The sequence below is a fragment of the Caloenas nicobarica genome, chromosome 24 (genome assembly GCF_036013445.1).
Source record: "Caloenas nicobarica isolate bCalNic1 chromosome 24, bCalNic1.hap1, whole genome shotgun sequence".
In the NCBI taxonomy this organism is placed as follows: Eukaryota; Metazoa; Chordata; class Aves; order Columbiformes; family Columbidae; genus Caloenas; species Caloenas nicobarica.
The window spans coordinates 1,198,424-1,221,183 of record NC_088268.1 but is presented as its reverse complement, the minus strand read 5'-3'; the positions used below and the strand labels follow the sequence as shown (position 1 = coordinate 1,221,183).

Below are 22,760 nucleotides of genomic sequence, written 5' to 3'. Positions count from 1 at the left end.
CGCCAGAAGCGGGGTGGGCGGAGCCCGCGGCCGTCGGAAGCGGAAGCGGAAGTCGGCGGGGCCGGAAGTGAAGCGGAGGCGACGTGTGCGGCGGAGCGGGGCCGGTCGGGCCGCGCCGCCGCCATGGACGGGCTGTACCACCAGACCAACAAGTGCGTGAGGGGACGGGGGCTGGGGGGGGCTTGACCCCCGCGGGAAGCCCGGGGCCGGGTGTAGCGGTTTCCCTGAGGGACCGCGGGGAAGAGCTGGAGGGCGGACACCCCGCCCGCGGCCCAGCGCCCTTTAAAAGCTTTGTTCTCCTCATAAAAGTTCTCGTTTTCCACCCCGAGGCGTTGCTGTGAGTGTTTCAGCCGCGGGAGGAGCCCTCCGGGTGTCCGTGTGTCCGCCCGGGTCCAGCCACGTCAGCCCAAATCCACCACAGCCGCGGGATTTTCACAAGTGTTCACTGAAAACAAGGGATTCTGCTTTACATACCTGTCGTGCAGACTAATTTAGTTGGGTTTTTATGGCGTGTAGGGGTTTTGTGACAGCAGACACTGTTTAAACCACCTTGGGAAACGTGTGAGCCCTTGACAGTAAGAATCACTGTTCACAGATAATGCTGGTGAGGTAGAAGTGGTGTGAAAACTGCAAAATTAGGCAAAAAGTCTGGAATGATATGGAGTAACTTGTGGGAAAGAGGCCAAAGGCGGTGGTTAATCCAAATATTCCAGATTTCTGTGGTAATGGGTGTTCTTGCTGAGCTCTGTTGACGGTTGTGAGGTAACTAAGAGACTTTCATTGAATAATGACACAGAGTGACCCTGTAGGGAAGAGCTGGGAATCAGCTCTTGGTCTAGAAATGCATCCCCAGAACAGTGACTTATGGCAAGAGAATCATCTCATCTTGTTCCTGTTTCCATGTTGCGTTATTTTGTGATCACAGAACAGTTTGGGTGGAAGGGACCTTGAAATATCACCCAGTGCCACCCCTGCCATGAGCAGGGGACACCTGCACCAGCTCAGGTTGCTCAGAGCCCCGTCCAGCCTGGCCTGGGATGCCTCCAGGGATGGGGCATCCACAATTTCTTTGGGGATCGTAGTCACTGAGTTGTGTTCTTATTGTAGTTTGTTGTCAGTCTGGGGATACTCGTAATTTTTAAACTCTCTTCCCACCTTTTCCCAGCCTTCCTGCCTTTTCTGGCAGGTGAGGAGTTTGGGTGAGCGTGAAGTAGTTTTTCTGATCCAGTTGCACACGATCTGGTTTGGTTCCTACACCTGGGTTTCTAAACAGTCACTTTAAGAGCAACACAAGTCTCAAGCTGCCTGGCGTGTCCTCCAGGAACATATCGAAAACAGAACTATAGAACCAGTATGGATTGCAAGATACTGGATATTGAATTTGTTGTCTAGTTAAATCCAAGTAATATGGCGCTTGTGACACGCTCAGTTATCTCTTTAGCAGCACAGTGTCGTGATTTGGAACGTAGCTCTGATAGTTATTAAAAAAATCTCATATAATAACTAAAAATAAATATTTTATCATTCTGAAAGGTAAGTTGTCTTCAGAGCTCTGGCTTCATAAACATTTGTGCCGTAGTTATCAAACAGTACACACACCAGACAAAGAGTCACTAATGTGAGCAAAATTATGATGTATTTTTTTTGTTTTTCAAAAAAGATCATATTTTTGTAATTTTTAAGTGTATTTCTTGAAGCCTGAAGCCCAGCTGCTGTGAGATTGTTTACCCCAAGTATGGCCAAAGCTCCACCTGTCCCAGGATACATTCAGCATCGTGTAACCACAGATCTCTAGGAAGACAGTAAGAAATGGGCAAACATGCGATACCTTTGTTATATATTGTCCCAACTTCCCAGAAATTTGAGGCTTGGGGGCTTCTTGAAACAGAGGAATTTAACAACTGTCAGTGTTAGGTTTTTTTTTCCTTTTGCCACTGTTTGTCCAGCATCGGGAGTTCCTTCTCTTCAGTTTTAAGCGATCTTTTAATTTCATTTGATGCCTCTGTAATTGATATGTTGTAAGAGACAGTGAAAGTCATTCCTTATCCACCTTCCTCTGTGCCATTTGTGCTCTAGGACGCCTGCTATCATCTCCAGTCCAGGCTGAACAACCATTTCTTGTATAAAAGCTGCTCTGTACTTTTCATAACGTTTCTTGTCCTTCTCCGACCCTTCGCCAGTGCGTCTGGTTTTGAGAAGGGAGGGAGAAAACCTGTGTTTAGTGTGAAAGATGCGTTACTACCCGTTTACGCAGTGACGTAAAGGTGTGGTGTCTCCTCAGCGCTCCTGACTTTAGTGGCATACATAGGTAGATTTCCCTGCAGATCTATCATTAAGGTCTCACTCGTACCGACTCTTCTCCCAGTCACATCTTCCCTCTGCTCGCAATTTGTGAGTTCCTGCTGTGAATCTGCCGTCTTGTCGCTGTGGTTCTCTTGGAGCAGGCAGATGTTATTGGCTTTGAGCCCTGGTTCATGTCATAGATATGAAAAGGGAGCTAGAACTGGATTGGAAATCTTTGAAATAAAAGATAAATAAAATACTAAATAAATAAATAAAGCTTTCACCTGGATCTTTTGTTTTAAACAGAATGTTGTTTTGTAAATGCATATTAAGTGAAAGCACATACTGAAGAATTGGACTGTATTTTTGTGTTCAGTGGTGGGCTGTCTGCACTGAATACCATGTATCTGATTTCTATTCTGTTCTAAAAATTAGTTTTAAGTAAAAGAAGATGAAAACTGAGGTATTGAAAAATGATTGACTTCTGTTAATTTACTCTTTACTTTCAATAGGCAAGTCCATGAGGTCCAATCTTACATGGGGCGCCTGGAGACTTCAGACAAAGAGTCAGTGCACTGTAAGTAATTAATTTCATTTCATTTTAGTTGGAAAAGCCCCTCAAGCACATCGAGTCCAACCGTTCCCCCAGCCCTGGCACTGCCCCATGTCCCTGAGAACCTCATCTCCGTCTGTCCAACCCCTCCAGGGATGGTGACTCCAGCACTGCCCTGGGCAGCCTGTTCCAATGCCCCACAGCCCTTTGGGGAAGAAATTGTTCCCCAGATCCAACCTCAACCTCCCCTGGCGCAACTTGAGAATTAATTAAAGAGAAAAGTCCCACTCTAGTACTGATGGATTTAACTTGCATCTTTAACCTTGTATACTTCATCATTGTATTTGTAATCATTATTGGAACAGATTTGGCCCTTCAGTCATTGTGATAGCTGGTGAGACACATCAGCGCTTTGGAACACATTAAATTATTTTACTATTTGACTTCACTAAGGTGATGTTTTGTGTGAAGGACAGAGTGGAGAAGACAGAACAAGAGTTTACTTCAAATCATCTTCATATTGCCATTCTTTAACTGACAGTGCTAACTGTGAGTGCTTCTACAATGACTTGATACGGGAATGCCAGATACGTTCAACGTAAACAGGTTAAAAAACCTCACTTTGATGAACTCATGGAGGTAAAACAAACACGTGGATGCAGACAGAACTGCAAATTGAAGACGTCACCAGGCTAGTTTACTACAAACTCGAAAAGCTGAGAAGCGTGATTCTATTATCTGTCCTATTATTTTGCTGCTCCTTAAGCACACAGGATCACGGAATGTTAGGGATTGGAAGGGACCTCGAAAGATCATCTAGTCCAATCCCCCTGCTGGAACCACTAATTGGCAGTATTCTCCCAAAGATGCATAGTCCACTGTCTGGGGAAAATGCTGCAATTTCTTGTGCAGGAATTGAAGTAGGATGATTTGGATAGTTCCTGCTTGCATCGGGGTCAGAACCTGTGATTCCATCTGCTTATGAGAAATATGTGGAACAGCTGCGTCTGACATTGCTTCAGTAAATTTGGACTGTGACCCCATGCTCATAAAATGACCGTAATAAAATACTGTGACATTGGCAGGTGTATTTTGGACCTGTGTTTGAACACTTAATTCCTGTGTGAGTAATTGCTAATGGGCCTTGGGAGAAACTGCTGCAGTGACAGCAGACAGCACTGATGGAATAAGTTTATGCACATGTCAACTGACTTCTCTTACGCCAAACACATTTCTGAAGCATGACTTTGGCTATGATAACTTTTCCTATAAAAAAATAACGACTTGTTTCTGTTTTTTGTGGTGCTTGTACTACTAGTACAATACCAGGCTGTCTGGGCTGCTGTTCACTGGCTGTGATTTCAGAGCCCTTTGAAAATTAATGTAATTTGCCATCTTGCCTCTGCTACTTGAGACCATTTCACGGGATAGGATTATGTACCATCTTCCATAGTCAATAAATGAACATACTGTTCTTATGTATATATTATATAAAGATACAGATACATGTTATAGGTATTAGTATTTCCGAACTTATGGGAAAAAGGATTATCATTTGCCTGAAGAGCAGGAATAAGAGCCAGGAAATCACAGTTTCTGTTGCAGCTTTCTTTTTCCAACTTGTGCAAATCCCTTCTTGCTCAGAAAAGTATAAGATGACCAAGATATTGTTGCTGTTGTTCGGACTGGCAAGATCTGTTGTAATTGTCTATCTGCTCTCCCCGTTGCTTTCCTGTTAGTTTAGCTGTTCTAAATGCTGGAGAGATGAATTAGAACAATTTGATTTGTGTGTGTGAGTTGGTTACTCTGTGTGAGATCAAAGGGCAAAGAAAAGGGTTGTATGTGCTGTTTGCTTTTCCTGGTTCTGCAGAATGCGATTTTCTGGAAAGTCCTGAGACACTGTGGAGTGGTTAGTTGGTTAATATTTTTCTATATACTTATTTAGTCTAAATGCAAAATACGGACAAAGAGAGTCTATAGGATTTAGTGATGATTTATGCTGGGTCTGACCGTGGCATTTTGAGATGTCAGGACTGTCCTCATGACTGCATGGACGTGATGGTGCTTCTGTCCTCGAATAATCGGCCCGTGGACATGCTCTGAGGGTGCGGAGCGTCAGCTTACAGCTCACCTTCCTTACACAAGGCATTTCAGATAATTAATAGCGCTCCTTTTCTGTGTAATTCTGTTAGTTGTGACGTGCTGGATTGTGACATGGTCAGAAAACATGGTTGGCACATAAGGAAGTTCTGGGCTTCCCAGTTTAAGAAGGACAAGGAATTACTGGAGAGAGTCCAGGGAGGGACACAAAGATGCTGAGGGGTCTGGAGCATCTTTGTGATGAGGAGAGACTGAGAGAGCTGGGGCTGTTGAGCTGGAGAAGAGAAGCTGAGAGGGATCTGATCAATGGGATCAATATCTCAGGGTGGGTGTCAGAGGATGGAGCAGGCTCTGTTCAGTGGTGCCCAACACCAGGGTGAGGGGCAACGGGCACAGACTGAAACACAGGAGGCTCCATTGGAACATGAGGAGAAACTTCTTTCCTTTGCGGTGCCAGAGCCTGGCCCAGGCTGCCCAGAGCGGGTGTGGAGTCTCCTTCTCTGAGACATTCAAACCTGCCTGGACCAACCCTGTGTGATCTGCTCTGGACTAGATGATCTACAGAGGGTCCTGCAACCCAACCAGCCTGGGATCCTGTGATTCTATGAAGGGAGTTGTGGCTTGTACCAATTTTGCTGCACAACGACTCCAGTAACCAAAAGCCTGTGCCTCTTTTTCTCCAGTTGTATCAGTTTCCGACCTCATTAAAGTACAATTATGTGAGTCTGTGTCATGTACTATTGCCCCTCTGCTATTTCTATGCACTTTATCAGGAACAATTGCAGTGTAGGTGATTAGAGGCAATTATTTTGTAGCCTTGTTTTTCCACCCGCCAGGGATATTCAACCCTTTTTTGGCCCTGTTTTTCTGAGGAGTTTCTCCAATCTGCCAATTCCTATCAACTCTTAATCCTGCCCATGCTCTGTCAGTGTCTCCTGTGATTGGAATGGATGAGGTGTATTAACTTAGAGATTTAAATCACCATTGTGAGAATCATCTTGTGTGAGCTAATCCTGCTGACGCAACAAGAAGGGGATGCAGGGGGGAAGTGGGAGCTTTAAATCATAATACATGGAGCTGAGAGGGAAACGGGCTCAGATATCTTGAAAGAGCAGGGGCTTTCCTGGCTCACTTCTCAGAGGAGGAGAAGGCAGGAGTCTCAGATTATTGAGTGAAATAAGTAGCTTTTTCATGGTATGTATGATTCTCAGTTATCTGTTTGTTTTCCATCCTGTAAGGATTTGCATCTGCCAGGTTTTACATACTGATTTGAATGCTTTTCAACTTTTACCTTCACTCAAATTGCAGGTCGTTAATTCAATTCACATTTTTATTTCCTTGCAGTAGTAGAAAATGAGATTCAGGCAAGAATAGACAATATATTCAGCAACTTGGAGCGTCTGGAAATCCTGTCGAGCAAAGAACCTCCCAATAAGCGGCAGAATGCTAAACTGTAAGTTCACCTTCTTTGTTATGATAGTGTAGTCTGTGTAATTATTTTCATTAAAGTTATTGAAGCCCTTTGCCTTTTGTTTTAAGTTAAATCTTTAATGCTTCACGTAACTTAACTCTGTAGCAAAATTGAGGCAGGGAGGCAAAATCACTTTCTTACGTTTCACCACAGGCTGGTGATGGAGCTGGATTCATGGCTCTGTTCTGAGATGAGCAGAACATAGCACTTGGATGCTTAAAAAATGTCTACTTTATATGGCATTTGATTTAGTGGCTTTTGTGAAGGTAAGGAGTAAAATTATCTCAATTGGTGTCATTTTCTCTGGACTGTTTTCCTGGCTGTTGGTGACTGAAATAAGGAGGTTTGTAAAGTGAGCGCTGGTTTGAGCAGGAGATCGGGCCAGAGACCTCAGGATCTTATGTCCTAATTTATTCTGTGACTCTACTACTAATGTCGATGTGGCCGAATGGTGATATCTGCTGTATTGGCTGGTGACTTTTATACCTCTCTTAATGAAAACTCAGACTTACGAACATAGTGCTAACTAATGAAACTCCAAAGCTTAATCTTTTGTGTGAATGGGGGTAATAAAATAAAACTCTTTGAATATTTTCCCTTATCTGTGTTAAATGAGGAATGTGTATATAAAACTCCTGAAGGGACATGGGATAGGATGTCCAGGCTCAGGAATTCTGCTCCATATTCTGTAGCCCCCACTTAAATATTCACCTCTTCAGTAGAAAAATGAGTCATGGAACATCTAAGTCTGGAATACAGGCCTAACATTAAATGTCCTTTATCTTCTAGATAAATAGAACCCAACATTCTTTATTATTTTTATCTGTTAATTTATAATGCTCCATTGTTTATATAAAACCACCAGAAACGAATGGTATTTTTATCCCTGGGAATGTCTTCCTGTCTTTGATCCTTTGTAGCCGAGTTGACCAGCTGAAGTATGATGTGCAGCACCTGCAGACAGCCCTGAGGAACTTCCAGCATCGCCGCTATGTCCGGGAGCAGCAGGAGCGGCAGCGGGAGGAGCTGCTTGCGCGTACATTCACTACTAATGTAAATACTCTTTATTGTAGATCTCTGTTCTAGACGCCGTAGCCTTTCAGAGAAGTTTCAGGCAGGACGTAGGTTTGACTTGATTAAATTGCTGCTGTGAGATGTAAACGGAACAAAGAGAGGAAAGTATAACAATACACGTTGAAAAAGTGCAACTTCCTCATGAGGAAAAGTTTGTCTATTAGAGGCAGCAGTAAAAACGCCAGAAACTGCTGCTCTGTTTTATCCAGTGCCATTCTGCCTGACTTACATAGCCATTTCAAAATGAGGTAGGTACCAGTGTACATTTTACTTGGATTTGTGTCAAATGTCTTTGTCAAATCCTGAGATTTATAAAATATCTGGCTTTTATACACTCTGCCGTCAGTAGATGTCAGCAAGCTTTCATTTATCCAAGTATAAATCACACTGCTGGGGAAAAAACCTTCCTTTTAACCTGTAAACCATTCAAAAGTTTTTAATGACGGGAATGTGTTCCCACTTGTTCTTGTTAATTTTTAGTTCCTGCATTGGGAATTCCCCGCAGTGCAAATTCCTGGAGGAATTTTGCTCTGAATAATGTAGGTTTGCTTTCAGATTTCACTTTTCTGTAACTCAAAAGCTATTTTTGTTTGTTTGTTTGTTTGTTTTGTTCAAAGCGTGTAACCTACCATTCCGGTTCTTGTTGTCATTCACTGTTAGGGCAAGGAAGGGCGAATATGAGCGGTCGTATTTTCTTGAGATTGGGCAATTTTGATGTACTTCACAAAGCTGACATAAAGATGACATTTTGTTGGCTATTTCAAAATTACAAACAAGGCTTGAAAGGAACACCGATATTTGAAGCTTGGTTTGTTTTCAAAACACTGTGGTGTTCCTCTGCAAATATGGAAAAAATTTCCTGTAGGAAATCTTGTTGTCCAGAAATAAAACACGTGTAAGTGGAACAGTTTTGAAGAGCAGTAGCAGGCTTGCAAATACAAAATAGGTGGCGAGTTATTTTTTTTCTCCTTTAGTTGCTGAAAGGTGCCTGAAGATGAAAAAAAAAAAAGCCTGGTTATTTTTTCTTTCTTTTAACTCATTGTTGTAAAAATGTGACTTTTAAAGTACAATATCCTTTAATTGGAAAATGATGATTTATTTGTCAGGGTTTGGCCAGTCTGTTTTGGTTAGAAGTTTACACAGTTTCAATTTACATACTAACCTATTCTATTAAATAGAAAACTCAGCTGAGCATGTCAGCATCCTGAATAAATCACTGTAACATACATAACAGCTTTCGAAAGCTGTAGCAGTGTTCTGAACATCATGCTTAATTTGAAGATAAATATGGTCTTTAACACCTTCTCTTGTACCGTTCTGGAGAAAACCACTAACAGCAAATGAAATGGATGATGAGGAGGATCAAAAATCTGCTTTGCTACTTTTCTTGCTGCTTTGTGGTCTCTTAAAAACCCTTGCAAATGCTTCATATAGGAAATGGAATCCCTGATGATTTGAAGTTTAATAAATATCTGAAATAATAGCCATTCAGAAGCAAATCCAAGTGCTTCTGCTCTGCAGACTTGTGTAAAACAAGTCACTTGTTTGAAGCTTGGGGCTTCGTTACCGTTTGATCAGAGATTGTTGTGCTGTCACAGCTTCTTCATCAGCTTTGACCCTGCAGCTGCTGACAGCTCTGCCCTTTATTCTTCATCCTTTTACAGAACGCAGAGAACTCACCCAGGCAGTCCAGCATCTGACACTGGACTGTGAATGTCATTCCCGTATTAATATTATTTTATAATTTGGTGTTGTGACATGCGTGTAACCCAGAGCTGACAGTCAGCTGTAGGGTATAAACCACCTAAATGTGAATTCCCTATTTTGGTAGTTCTTATTCTGAGTACGTGGACTCAGGTAGGCCAGCGTTTCCACTCTTACCAGTATCGTGAATCCTGTTTGTAAAACCGTGTGGGAGCGATGAGCTGTTATCTTGACTCCCTCCATGGAATGGTGTCCAGGGAAGATTAAACCGGAGGCCTTTGAAAGACAAAAGTGATCGCATCCTCTGACTTCTTGTGCATTCCAGGTGCCAGAATTTTATCCAGTTATTTCCATTTCAAGATTCATAGTTTCTAGTTGAGCTAATGCATCTTCTCTGGAAAACAGTTAATTTATTTTATTTTTAAGTAAGGCCTTGAGTGATGAGTGAGTCAGACCTCCAGGGAACTAGGCTCATGTCTGCTTGCCCTCACCATCAGAAATGTGCACCATGTTGTAAATTCATAGCATGTCATCATCCAGACGTTGTGTTTTGCAGGCCTTTTGTCGCTTAGAAATGTGGTATTAAATCTTTCAAGAGTCTTTCACTTGCAATGATCAAATGACTCCTTGTTAAACACCTTCTCTTAATGTTCTCTCTCGTAACACCCTCTCCTACATATATTATAAACTGAGATTATAAAAAAATCTCCACTTTTAATCTGACCTTTTATGCCTTGAGTTCTAATTGCAGTTGAACTTTGCCTTTTGGCTTGCTTCCTGTAGGCTTCTCTAAATTACTTTTTCCCTCAAATATCACTGTTGTATTTACTATCCTTATGAAAAAAAAATGTTTAAAACATCCTTCCAAGCCCTGTCGAGTTTTTGCCAGATTTGTTTCTGCATGTTCTTTTTTCTGGATCTATGTGAGCGAGCAGGCAAGGTAACTGAGACCCTGCGTTTCCCCCACAGGACTCTGACACCACCATCCCGATCGACGAAACGTTACAGTTTAATGAATCCCTCCAGAATGCCCATCGTGGCATGGATGATCTTATTGGCAGTGGGACCAACATCCTGCAGGGCCTGAGGGACCAGAGAGTCACGTTAAAGGTGGGGGCATCACATTTTACCAAAAAGACCCCACGTTTTTCTGTTTATGATGACCAGGATAAGTAAAATAAATACATGAGTTTGTTCCAGTACACTGCTTTGAGCTGAGAATACCGGGAAAGGCCCAAACTCCATTTTAACTAAACCTGAAATATTTTTTGAAATTATTTTATCATCTTATTAGGAACATCTTTAAGCTCTTTTTGTGGCTGGACAGCCAAGAGGTCTTCACCTGCACAGCACTTAAAATCCGGAGTGCTTAATGTTACGTTTTGTTCTGTCATGGGGTTTTTGTTTGTTCGTTTGGGGGTTTTTTTGTTCAAATGCAGAATGGGAAATAATGGTTAGCTTGCAAATAGATGTTGATTCAGCTGAACATCACTCAGAGCAACCCCAAAGCTGGCATAAAGTACTTGTGTTTAAGATTAGTAATAAAGATAGTACTCCCTGAGGTCTAGTGCACCTCAACAATATTATCTTTCCCCAAATACTGTTAATGACAGCTGTATTTCTTCATGTCTCTTAAATATGTGCCTTTTATTTTAAAGACCATTCAAAGTAGTGTTAAATTTTAAGCAAATAGCTCAGAGATAAAAAAGCTTTTTTAATAAGAAATAGGTGTTGGGGGAAAGTTGGATCTCTGAAAAATGTGGGGAAATTCCTGTCTGTGTTGTATTTATCTTCTGATGAGGATAATGATTGTAGTCTGTTTTATGATATTGGTTTAGTTTGAGATGTACCTACCAGAGGATTTAGACGTTTTAATTGAGAACATAAATCCCTACATTTGGTCAGATGAATCGCACCTTAGGCTCCATGGATTGCGGTCAGCCAGCTGCACACAACCAAGTTGTACGCATGTGTGGGTCTCACCGCTAATGCGCAGAGACATTTTCCTGGAGCAACTTCTAGTACCTGTGATGCCCATTTCTTAGGAGTTACCGGAGCTGGGTGTTCACAGGACAGAGTTGACAGGTGCTTATTTTAATCCTAATGTTGCAATGCACAAGCCAGGCACGTCCTGTCTGGGTCACAGAGGTCCAGGCTCCCTCGTGTCCCCAGGCAGGGGACAGGGCCACCGCAGGGCACAGTGGCAGAGGACACTTGTGAGCTGTGTGTAGCACTGGGGGGCTTTGGTAGCTGGTCATGTTGGTTTGGGGCATCCAGTCATTAAAGTGCACGAGGGTACATGTGCTTCACACAGAGAGTGGGAGGTTGGTGGTTCTACACGATAAGTCACTGATTCAGGGTGATCTCTGCCGAAGGACAAGGAATTACTGGAGAGAGTCCAGGGAGGGACACAAAGATGCTGAGGGGTCTGGAGCATCTTTGTGATGAGGAGACACTGAGAGAGCTGGGGCTGTTGAGCTGGAGAAGAGAAGCTGAGAGGGATCTGATCGATGGGATCAATATCTCAGGGGGGGTGTCAGAGGATGGACCAGACTCTGTTCAGTGGTGCCCAACGCCAGGGTAAGGGGCAACGGGCACAGACTGAAACACAGGAGGCTCCATGTGAACATGAGAAACTTCTTTCCTTTGCGGTGCCAGAGCCTGGCCCAGGCTGCCCAGAGCGGGTGTGGAGTCTCCTTCTCTGAGACATTCAAACCCGCCTGGCCCGACCTGTGTGACCTGCTCTGGTGACCCTGCGTGAGCAGGGCTGGGCTGGGGATCTACAGAGGTCCTGCAACCCCAACCGTCCTGTGATTCTGTGAATGACAGAAGTACTTGGTATCTGGAGGGTTCCTGAGACATCACAAGTCAGAACTTCGCCGCGGCTGGCAAATATGAGAAGGGAACACTTGCAGGACCTGCTGCCTCAAAGACACGGAGAGAAAATGCTGTTTCTTGTTGTGGTCAGAACTCCTGACTTGCTGCTTTTGCTGGTTAGATCGCAGTAACGTGCCTGGACTCCTGTTAGATTGTGATGGGCCTCCTGCAGATGTGATTGCCCTCAGCTTGGGGCAAGTCAGGGATACTTTGATTCAGAACTGTGATAGTGAACTGTTGGTGTCTCTGCCCACGGCTGCTGATACTCTAATTTTGGGAGCGCCACGTGCTTATGTTTTCAGGGGGATATTTCTTCTGACTCACAGATGAGGAAACATCTGTTCATATTCCTTTTCCCTTCAGCTTTTCTTACACTATCAATGACTTTGTTGCCCATTTATAAATCTGACAGAAGCAGCTAGCATGGAGAGAGCTTCTAAAGATAAATGGGTTAATTTGGAAGCATGTTAATCTATGTAACTTCTTGGGTATTGGATATAAATAGAGACAGGCACGAACCAAGTATTCCCAAATTGTCACAAGGTTTTAAGTGTTCAGTTGTACAATTCCACTGTTACACAGACTGCAAGAATTGAAGAGTCTTCACTTTCCTATTGTTTGCTTTCATTATAAAACTTAATATTTGTTTTCTCTTCTCCAAGCAAGCTTTTCTTTTATTCTGATGTAGTGCGAAAAGATTTCTCTAGAAACAGGAAAAGTGCAGAACATGAAAGTTTAGTATCCAGAGGTTTAACGTGAGGTGTATGAAATGAAGGTGAAAAATGTGATTATGTTTTATCAGCTGAGACATGACCTGATTTCAGCCAAGAGCCTGAATACCTACACAGTGTTCTACAGAAGAAAACATTTATCTCATTTGGTATCACAAATTTTACGGATTGAGAAACTGTTTGTTGCATGTATGTCCAATATAGTTGATATAAATTCTGTCCTCAGCTTCTCTGATCTTAGGTCAGGTTGATATTCAAAACAACTCCTAAATTTCACCTTTTTATTCTTTTGAGACCAAAGATACGGTGGACTGTGAGAACAGAAACTGGAGCGTTTTTAAAGTGTGCTAGTAGAGTATTGTGATGGGAATCTGTGCTATTGACCTCGCTCAGAAAACAAATAACTGAAGTCTTGCAGCTTTCTGAAGCAGGGTGTTCTGTAAGGACTTGGACCAGAATTCAGTTTGAGAGAGACCACAGGTCTGTTACCGTCACCATGATGTGACAAGGCTGCTCTCTAGCAGAACCCACCTTGGTGCGCGTCATAGAATCATAGAATCATTTTGGTTGGAAAAGCCCCTCAAGCGCATCGAGTCCAACCGTTCCCCACCCCTGGCACTGCCCCATGTCCCTGAGACGCTCATCTCCGTCTGTCCAACCCCTCCAGGGATGGTGACTGTTTTGTGGTCACTGCTGATGTGGTGGGATCCATGTTATTAACGATACCAACTGTGTCAGCAGTGAAACCAAATAGAAGTGTGTCCCTGCCTGCAGTTCCCCTGCTAGCAGTCTACGTTCAGTGCTTTTCTCCAGAAGGATTTCTTGAAATTGCATTAATTGCACTTTTTTATGCCTTTTCTTTGCGCTCTATCATTAGCCTTACAAGTTTCTGGACAACCTTTTCAATCTCTTGTTGGTATGAACTGGACTTCAGCAGTTCTGCACGAAAGGTCTGATCAGGAAGCTCCAAGCTCTTGTTAGACTGAATGCCTGAAAAAGGGCCAGAAAACTCTTAATGCCTCTGCAGGGAGTGCACTTTCTGTGAGCCACTCTTTATGATCTCTGGCCAGACAGATTGTTTCGTATCTTTAACCACATTCCTGTTCGTGTGTGAATTAATTAGTCTCATCATCTAGCTATTAATATTTCCAGGGTCCTATGGGCATCTCCTCCTAAATTGTTTTGGCTGATGGCAAGTTCCATCAATCAGAATTCATCACTTGCCACCCCTGATGAAATATTCTTGGACTGTGGAATAAGGAGTGATGGACCGTGAGGTTAATTGTTTCTTTGCTTTGTCTTCCTAGGGTACTCACAAGAAGATCCTGGATGTTGCCAACATGTTGGGTTTATCCAATACAGTAATGCGGCTGATTGAGAAGCGAGCCTTTCAGGATAAATACTTCATGATCGGGGGAATGATTTTGACTTGTGTAATTATGTTTCTCGTCGTGCAGTATCTGACATGAGCTCCTGAACTATTGCCGGAGGAGATCGTCCTTTGGAGCAAGACGGACTGTCCTCCAGACTGTTTTTTCCTCTGAGTCCTGCTTTGGATGAGCCCGTCCTGTGAACTTCAGAGTTTACAAATCACACTCGGACACGCGTCTTGTGGAAAGCACGTAGGGAAACAAATTGCTCTGGGGACACTGTAGTTGAGAATAGCCCTATAAAAATAACCCTGGCCTTACTGCTCTCACTTGATTGTCTGCAAGTTTACAAATCTGGTTAAATAGGAAGCAGAATTGAAAATTTGGCCCCACTGTACTGCAAGGTAGGAGTGTCCTTTTGGGTAGAGAGGGATAAGAGGGTGCAAAGGCCGAGTAGAAGATGTAGTGAGCAAGAAGTGACCCTGATCACAGTGTTTTGCAACAAAAGAACGCCACGGAGGAGAATTCCGCATTGTTTGTGGGCACACTCCTGCCTAAGTGTGCAAAAAGAGGTGAGAACGGAAAGGAAGGGAAGGGTTCCCATCTGCAAACTCACCACTTTGCTTGGAGGGAGAAGGATTTGTGGGGAAGGGTCTTAACTCTCAAAGCACGGTTATAACCTCAGCTACCTTTTTTATTTGCGCATACAGTATTAACCAGCACAAATCTTCCCATTTTATGGTGAAATGCTTCTCATCTGAGGTGTGTTTTGGTACCTTTTAATGCCCCGCTGCTTCCCAGTGGAAGCTGAACACTGTGCTCTGCTGCTTTCAGGCTGATGCAGCCTGTGTCATCTCGCTGTGCCTAGTACCAAATCCAGCCTCCGAAAACTGTAAGACTGCCATTTTTAATGCTAGTGCACGTCACGTTTTGGTGAGTTATATTCATTTTCCGAGGTGGCTGGTTCGGGTTTTGTGCTCTGTAGCTGGTATTTCTTGCATTGATGAAGCAGGCAAGTCCTTGCCTTGCTCAAATTCAGATTTGTGACTTTTACATTCATGGAGCTGGAATGGGCTCTCTCTGCCGTTCTTTATGTTCAGAATCACAGTGGGATCAGGGCAATGAACCTTTCACTTAAAATCAGTTGTTGTCAGAAGAGTTTCCTGAAGTTACGTGCCTTGGGATGGTGAACGTCCCTCATCCTTGGAAAGGGTTTCTTTGCATTATCCTTTGTACCTGCAGAATTACTGTGAAAGACGTTCTAATTTGTGTCATCTCACAGAGGTGACAGCCGGCTTTGGTTGTAGGTGTCTGTCCACACGTGAACGCTCACAGTTGTGAAATGCCTCAGTGTTTAAATGTGCCGCTGCTTTCCCTGCAGACCGTTTGAACGGCCATCCTGAGATTTTGGGCATCACCCATTTCCATCAGACTTCAGAGACATTCCCACCCCCATTTGTGTGCAAGTCCAGAGCATTTCCAGATGTGTGACAGTGGCACAGAAGTGTCACATTTAGATGATGTGGCATAATGCTGGCAATTCCTTCGTTTTTCTTTCTGTCTGGAATGGTTATGGGTCTTTTAATTAGTAACATTACGAGTTCTGCATTCTGTCTTTGCTGCAATAAGCTTTGCTTTTATTATGTAGCACGTTGCAAACTTGGAGAAATAGTATAAATAGCTGTAAAAAATGTATTTCAGTTAGTATGGGCAAGTGGAATGGTCGGGTTCACACCCGGAACCCAGGGCAGGGGAAATCAGCCGTCAGCGCTGCCTGCACCGCAGACACGAGGGGCCAGGACACCATCAGCACCTAAATAATCCTGTCGGATGGTTCAGCAGAAGAAACCAGGAAAGCCTTAGAGCTTGTAGAGTGTCTTTAATCTAAATCTTAGATATAAGTTTACCTTAAATTTACTTAAAATACGAAATCTGATGGATTTAGGATACTATGCGCTTGAGAGGGCAGCTTCTATGAGATCAGCTGGGTACCTTGTCAGGGATCCTGGGCAAATCTTTTTCTGTTCTGATAAACTGGTCCTTGATTTTACAATTTTATGCTTTGGGGCTTAAAGGACGGCATTTGACAGTGTTTAGAATTTATGTAGTTGTGACCCGGCGTAGCAGGATTTGTCTTGTACCAAAGTGAGACTCTGGCCTATTTGTTTCCTTCTTTGGCTTGTGGTAGGAGCCATAAAATAATTGGAACTGGATTTTTTTTTTTTTTTTTGAGACTAGCTGGGCATTTTCATACGTGTTTTTGTGTTCTTTTATTTCGCCCTTTTAGAGTTTTCTTGTTCCCGTGTAGGCTCATGTCCCTTTTTTAAGCAGCGTCCTTGCTCTTCACTCTGTCTAAAGGTGAGATGTGGGGCTCGAAGGAACCACTTAGGTAAGTGGATTTGATGACGTGCAACTTCAGACAAATCTGTACCAGATGTTAAGTCCAAAGTGATCTACAAGAGCATCTGCTCTCAGACGGTTGGTGTAAAACCCTCAAACCTCTGTCATTGCGGTTGCAGCACAGGTGGGATCAAGATCTCCACTAACATGAGACAGAGCTGAAACGCCGGTGGCTTTACTCCTGTTGCTGCTACAACTCTCTGTAAAGTTCCTTTTCTTACTAAAGGCCACATTTCCTTCGACAGAGCTGTTTTGCATCTGAATGTCTGTGGCACAGCAAGTGTTTGAGCTGTTGGATGAACTGCTCTCTCATGGGGCGACACTGTGGAAACTAACTTGCCTCTGGGGAAAAAAAAAGCAAACCAAACATTTTACCAATATTTTATACATAAAGGGGCAAGGGTGGGACATGCTGTGATTCATGTGATGTATTATGTGAATAAAGATTTTTCAACCAAAATGAAGTTTTTTACCGTGACTCAGGAGAAGGCACCAGCAGGGAGAGGTCGCAGCTGTGGAACTGCCCGTGTCTGTCTGTCTGTCGCAAGGACGTGCGTCCCACCATGATGGGGGTTTGGAAGGTGGGGAGAGGGTGTGCGCCGGCTCCAGAGCGGGTGCTCCCAGTGATGCGCTCACTGGTGGGACTGGTGGTGACACGCGTCGTGGTTTAACCCGAGCTTCAATACAACCACGACAGCCGCTTGCTCACCCCCTTCCCAGCCCCCCGAAACAGGGGAGGGAATTGGGAGGGAGAAACTTGGATTGAGATAAACAGAGTTTAATAAAATAACAAATAACACTACTAGTAAATATATATCTATATATATATATGTGTGTGTGTGTATATATATAAAATAGAAATAAAAGATACTCAAGGCAATTCCTCACGAACTCTGTCCACCCTGAGCAGCCAGTGCCAGGAAGCAGCACCTGGTCCTGAACTCAAAGAGAGAAAACATGACACTCAGAGAGAGAAAAGAGGAAAAAGGCAGAAAAGCCCAGAGGCCTCTGCAAAACGGCAAAAGGCCGAACTGAACGTCCTGAACAGAACTCCCCCAGCTCTGACAAAAAGAGCGAAGAGGCGAGAGAGGGACCGGAAAGTCCTGACTCTCCTTAAATCTGAAGCCTGACGCTAACGGGCTGGAACGCTCTCATTGCTCAGTCTGGGTGTCAGTCCAGCTCTGTCCATCCACCCCCTTTGGGCTGGAACGCTCTCATTGCTCAGTCTGGGTGTCAGTCCAGCTCTGTCCGTCCTCGCTGCCTCACACGTGTGGGCAGAGCTCAGAGTGTCCTTGGCTCTCAGACCAGAGGAATTACAAACATTAACTCTGTGCTGGGCTGTTATCTTCTTGTTCTCAAACTAAGTCCAAACAATGACCGTGCTAGCTATGAGATAGGAAGGTTTCTAACTGCATGAAGAAAAATAATCCATTTTCAGTCAAACCAGCATGTGGCTGGTGATGTGGCCCTGGAAGGAAATATAACAAGGGAAAATGTAGAGTCTTGCATCTGGGCAGGAACAACCCCAGGTTCCAGTACAGGCTGGGGAATGACCTATTAGAGAGCAGTGTAGGGGAAAGGGACCTGGGGCTCCTGGTGGACAGCAGGATGACCATGAGCCAGCACTGGGCCCTTGTGGCCAAGAAGGCCAATGGCATCCTGGGGTGTATTAGAAGGGGGGTGGTCAGTAGGTCAGAGAGGTTCTCCTTCCCCTCTACTCTGCCCTGGTGAGACCTCATCTGGAATATTGTGTCCAGCTGTGGGCCCCTCAGTTCAAGAAGGACAGGGAACTGCTGGAGAGAGTCCAGCGCAGGGCCACGAAGATGATTAAGGGAGTGGAGCATCTCCCGTGTGAGGAAAGGCTGAGGAGCTGGGGCTCTTTAGCTTGGAGAAGAAGAGACTGAGGGGTGACCTCATCAATGTTTATAAATATATAAAGGGTGGGTGTCACGAGGATGGAGCCAGGGTCTTCTCGGTGACAACCAACAGTAAGACAAGGGGTAATGGGTTCAAGCTGGAACACAAGAGGTTCCACTTAAATATGAGAAGAAAGTTCTTCTCAGTGAGGGTGACAGAACACTGGCCCAGGCTGCCCAGGGGGGTTGTGGATTCTCCTTCTCTGCAGACATTCAAAACCCGCCTGGACGCCTTCCTGTGTAACCTCACCTAGGGGTTCCTGCTCTGGCAGGGGGATTGGACTAGATGATCTTTCGAGGTCCCTTCCAATCCCTAACATTCTGTGATCCTGTGATTCTGTGATTCTGTAAATGGTGGTGGGTCTCTGGCTGGGTGGTGGCACAGGAGGGTGGGTGCAGGGGAGACGCTGTGGGGATGACACCCAGGACCTCAGCCTGCTCTGCCCCATCCTCTTTGTCACCAGAGAGGGGACAGACCTTCCTGTCCTGCCCTCGGCCAGCTCGTGGGGCAGGTGGTGGCAGCTGGAACCCCCGTGTCCTGCTCAACCTCCTTCTATGTTCTAGTTAAGGAAGAACTTGAAGGGCAAAATGTGGCTGTTGATAAAGAGATCGTGGATTTAAAATGCGAGATCAAGGGGTTAGATTATCTTGCAATTATGTTTTGTTTTGCAGTAATTCAAGTTCCCCACAGCTACAAAACACTTACTAAATCAGAGAATATCAAGCAAAGAATGTGAAAACTTCAAAATTCATCCAGTGATGTGGGTATAAACTAGATAAATAGATCAGATCAGCTTTTGGCAGCCTGGTGAGCCAGGTCTTCACAGTTTATCCTCCTGGGTGGTCCCCTGAAGGACTTCACACAGTGAGCAGCAGCTCAGGCCTAGCGTCCTGGTGTTGTTAAAAACAAGACCAGTTTCTCTTTTAGTGAATTTTTCTTTCAGCTAAGTTCTTCGTAGTAACTGCACTTTTCTGAAGTTGAATACATGTTTTGGTAGACATAGCCATGGAGTGCAAGGTCGCTGATAAGGATGCACGTCCCGTAAGTGATGGGGGCAAGAAGGAACAAACTGAACAGGTGACTAAAACCGACCAGCTAAGTATTCCATCCCATCCACGTGATACTTCATATAAAATGGGAGATCACGAGGGTCTCGACCTCTCTTCGACTATGGCCGACATCTGGGGAGGACCCTGCCTGCCGTCCCCGTGATCTGAGGCCTGGTGACAGACCCCGCATCCTTGAATCCAGCTCCGGTTTGCTGCGGAGTCCAACCCAGGACTTCCAGGTGCCTGCCCTGCCGTTACTGGAGCAGTTCTGAGCTTTGCCACGGAATTCAAGATGGGTTGTATGTATTTTGTATTATTTTCTCTATTTTGTTAGTAGCATTAGTAAACCATTTAAAATTCTTTCCAACTTGCAAGTCCTCTCTTTTTTTGCCTCTCTTTGCCCTCCTATTGCCTTTCCTTACCGGGGGTGGGAGGGAGGGGGTTAACAAAACATCTGCCACGGTTTATTGATGCCCTGCAATCAAACCTTGACACCTAGAAACAGCATTGTTGATTCCTCAGTGTGCTTTACAGTGCGATTGCGTTTGTCGAGGAAATCTGGGAGGGTGTAAAAGAGAAAGGTAGAAGTTTTGACTAAGTGCAGTCAGTATTTTAGCAGTTAAAAACAGAGTGAAATGTGGCCAATGTATATACAGATTGGAGGGGGAGATAATGGATAATAAGATTATGATTTGGTGGGGAAAAATTAATTTAGAGGGAAGACAGTACAGATAAGTACTAGAGGGTGTGTGTACTTGTCTAATAACCAAAGCTTAATATGTATGCATATCTATGTATACTGTTGCCAAATGTTAACCATATAATGCACAATTACAAGAGAGATGTGTTAAAAATCAACGCCTCCTTTAGCGTAAAACAGAAGCAGTGGCAACACTGCCTATGACTATAATAATATTGAATGTCGCAACTGTAGGAGAAAAAAAAAACCAAAAAAGTCTCTTTGTGAGCTGTAACACAAGTCGGTGGTGACAGCGCTGTGTTTTCACTATAGCGCTGTGTGAGCATCACGGTTTTGGCAGCTGCTCTGCAGAGGGTGCTGCTGCCTCGCGCTGTTCGTCCGGCCCGGGGGTGCTGAGCTCTCCCTGCACAGCCCCCACCGCCCGGCCCAGCTCCAACACCAGCTCCTGCAGCCCTGGGTGGGCTCCTGGCAGCGATCACTGGGCTCCTGTTCCACCACCCTCTGTTGTCTTTGTACCTTGATGTAGGGAGGTGAAAAGCCAAAAGCAGAAGAGATGGGGGAGAGGGGAATAAAACAGTGACAGGGGATGAGAGAACAGTTACGTCATGTCAGTGTTCTGGAAATGGGCGGCAGAAATGACAACATGGCTGGACTTACTCTGTGCTGGTGCAGCCTCACCTGGAGCGTTCACTGTGTGCAGGGCTGGGGACGCAGGAGGAAAAGGAGATAAAGCTACTGGGGAGTGCCCGGAAGAGGCTCTGAAGCTGGTGAAGGGTTTGGAGGGGAAGCCGGATGAGGAGCGGCCGGAGTCCCTGGGTTTGTTCAGCTGGAGCAGAGGAGACTGAGGGCAGAGCTCATGGGGCTGCAGCTTCAGCAGGGGAGCAGGAGGGGCAGGGCTGAGCTCTTCTCTCTGTGACAGTGACAGAACCCAGGGAACGGCAGGAACATGTGCCAGGGGAGGGCCAGTTGGACATGAGGAAAAGGTTCTTCACCCAGAGGTGCTGGACACTGGAACGGGCTCCCCAGGGAGGTGTCACAGGCCCAACCTGACAGTGTTCAAGAAGAGACTGGACAACGTCCTCAGACCCACGGTGTGACCTGTGGGGTGTCCTGTGCAGGGACAGGAGTTGGACTCCATGATCCTGTGGGTCCCTTCCAGCTCAGGACATGCTATGATTCTATATGGTATCAGGCACACAGAATATATGGCAGGTATTATACAGTGTCAGACACACCAGTTGTGCTGGACCCAGTAAAGTGGAGCTGCTGCCCTTGGCTATCACGGTGTCTCCAGAGTAACTCAGGTGCTGGTGTGGTGCATCCCCCCAAGGGTGGCCGGGGCGGTGGGAGGAGCCCCAGGCAAAATCTCAGAGACCCCGTTTGTCTGCAGGGCCTGGGGTCCCCCCTGGTTTGGTGACGGGGCTCTGGGATGGGCATGGAAGCGCCCGTCTGCCTCCGGAACCCAAGCACGGGCACCAGCTGGAGCAGAGGCACGGACATCACAGAGCAGGCGATACCCAGCGGCTCGCGGCAGCGTTCTCAGGACAGGGACGTCACAGCAGCAAGGATGGGACCAATGGCCACGGTCCTTCCCACGGTGACCTGGGCACCCCAGGGAACAGGAGCAGCTGCCACGAGACACCCAGACAACAGCAGGGCTGGGAGCTCTGACTAGGAAGGTCCTTCCCGAACATGAGGTGAATGGGCTGGTTGCATCTACCTGCTCTGGATTGCACATGTCAGAGCTGCACACGGAGACGCCTCGTCTGCATCGTTTGGCCAACGCTTCCAAAGAGACACGCTCGGCTCTGCAGCTGTGGGCAGCCCAGGCAGCCACTGCTTTGATTTCCAGCCTGTTGCTGAGCGAGCGCTTGTAAATCATCTCCGAGCTGAAAGCGGGCTTGAGTTATAACCTGGACTAACAGCCAATAAAGGGGAACTGGCTTCTTAAATGTGGTTTGCTTGTAGCGTTGAGAGCTGGGGCCAGAGCCTGATCTCCCAGAAAAAGGAGACTTTGTGCCGCCTCCAGTAACCTCAGGTGGTCGTGCCTGCTGGAACCTGAAGTTCAGAAGCAGGAGGTGGTACCCTGAGGAGTTAAAGGAACCCCCACATACAACTAATCACTATACCTCAGGCTGAACTACTGCTGCAAAGCAAGGGGTATACCCAAAACACAATGGATGTAGTCTGGAGAGAGCCCCCAGGCAGCTGGGTCCTCACCACCACCCAGCTCTTCTCCTCCAGCCTTCCTGACCACAGAACAAAGGAGCTGGACACCGAACTCCAGAGGCAAAACAACGCTCAGAGCCTGTTCACCCTCCAGAACAAGTGTGATGGGGCGTTTTTGCAGCTGGTGCTTCCTTACCCCACCAGGTAGATCTGTCCCCTTCGTTCTCTCCCACCTCCAGCACTTCATGTTTGCTCATAAACACCCCCATGATGGAAAGTCTTCCTTGTTCCCTCTTTTTCTCTCACCCTCTTCCATTGTGCACTAGGTAGGAGCCAAGACAGTTCAGGACCCTTTATTTATC

The 22,760-nt window shown here is 45.4% G+C and overlaps 1 protein-coding gene across 2 annotated transcripts; it reads left to right on the top strand.

Moving 5' to 3' along the window:
* Positions 1-63: 63 nt before the first annotated feature.
* On the top strand, positions 64-17,343 carry GOSR2 (golgi SNAP receptor complex member 2). Of its 2 annotated transcripts, XM_065651074.1 has the most exons (6): positions 64-152; positions 2,796-2,860; positions 6,281-6,389; positions 7,328-7,460; positions 10,155-10,295; positions 14,101-17,343. In XM_065651074.1, the coding sequence occupies exons 1-6, from the start codon at positions 124-126 to the stop codon at positions 14,260-14,262; spliced, it is 639 nt and encodes a 212-aa protein (XP_065507146.1). In that variant the 5' UTR covers positions 64-123; the 3' UTR covers positions 14,263-17,343. The 2 variants fall into 2 exon arrangements, with proteins under 2 accessions (XP_065507146.1, XP_065507147.1); XM_065651075.1 differs by lacking the exon at positions 10,155-10,295.
* The last annotated feature ends 5,417 nt before the right edge of the window (positions 17,344-22,760 follow it).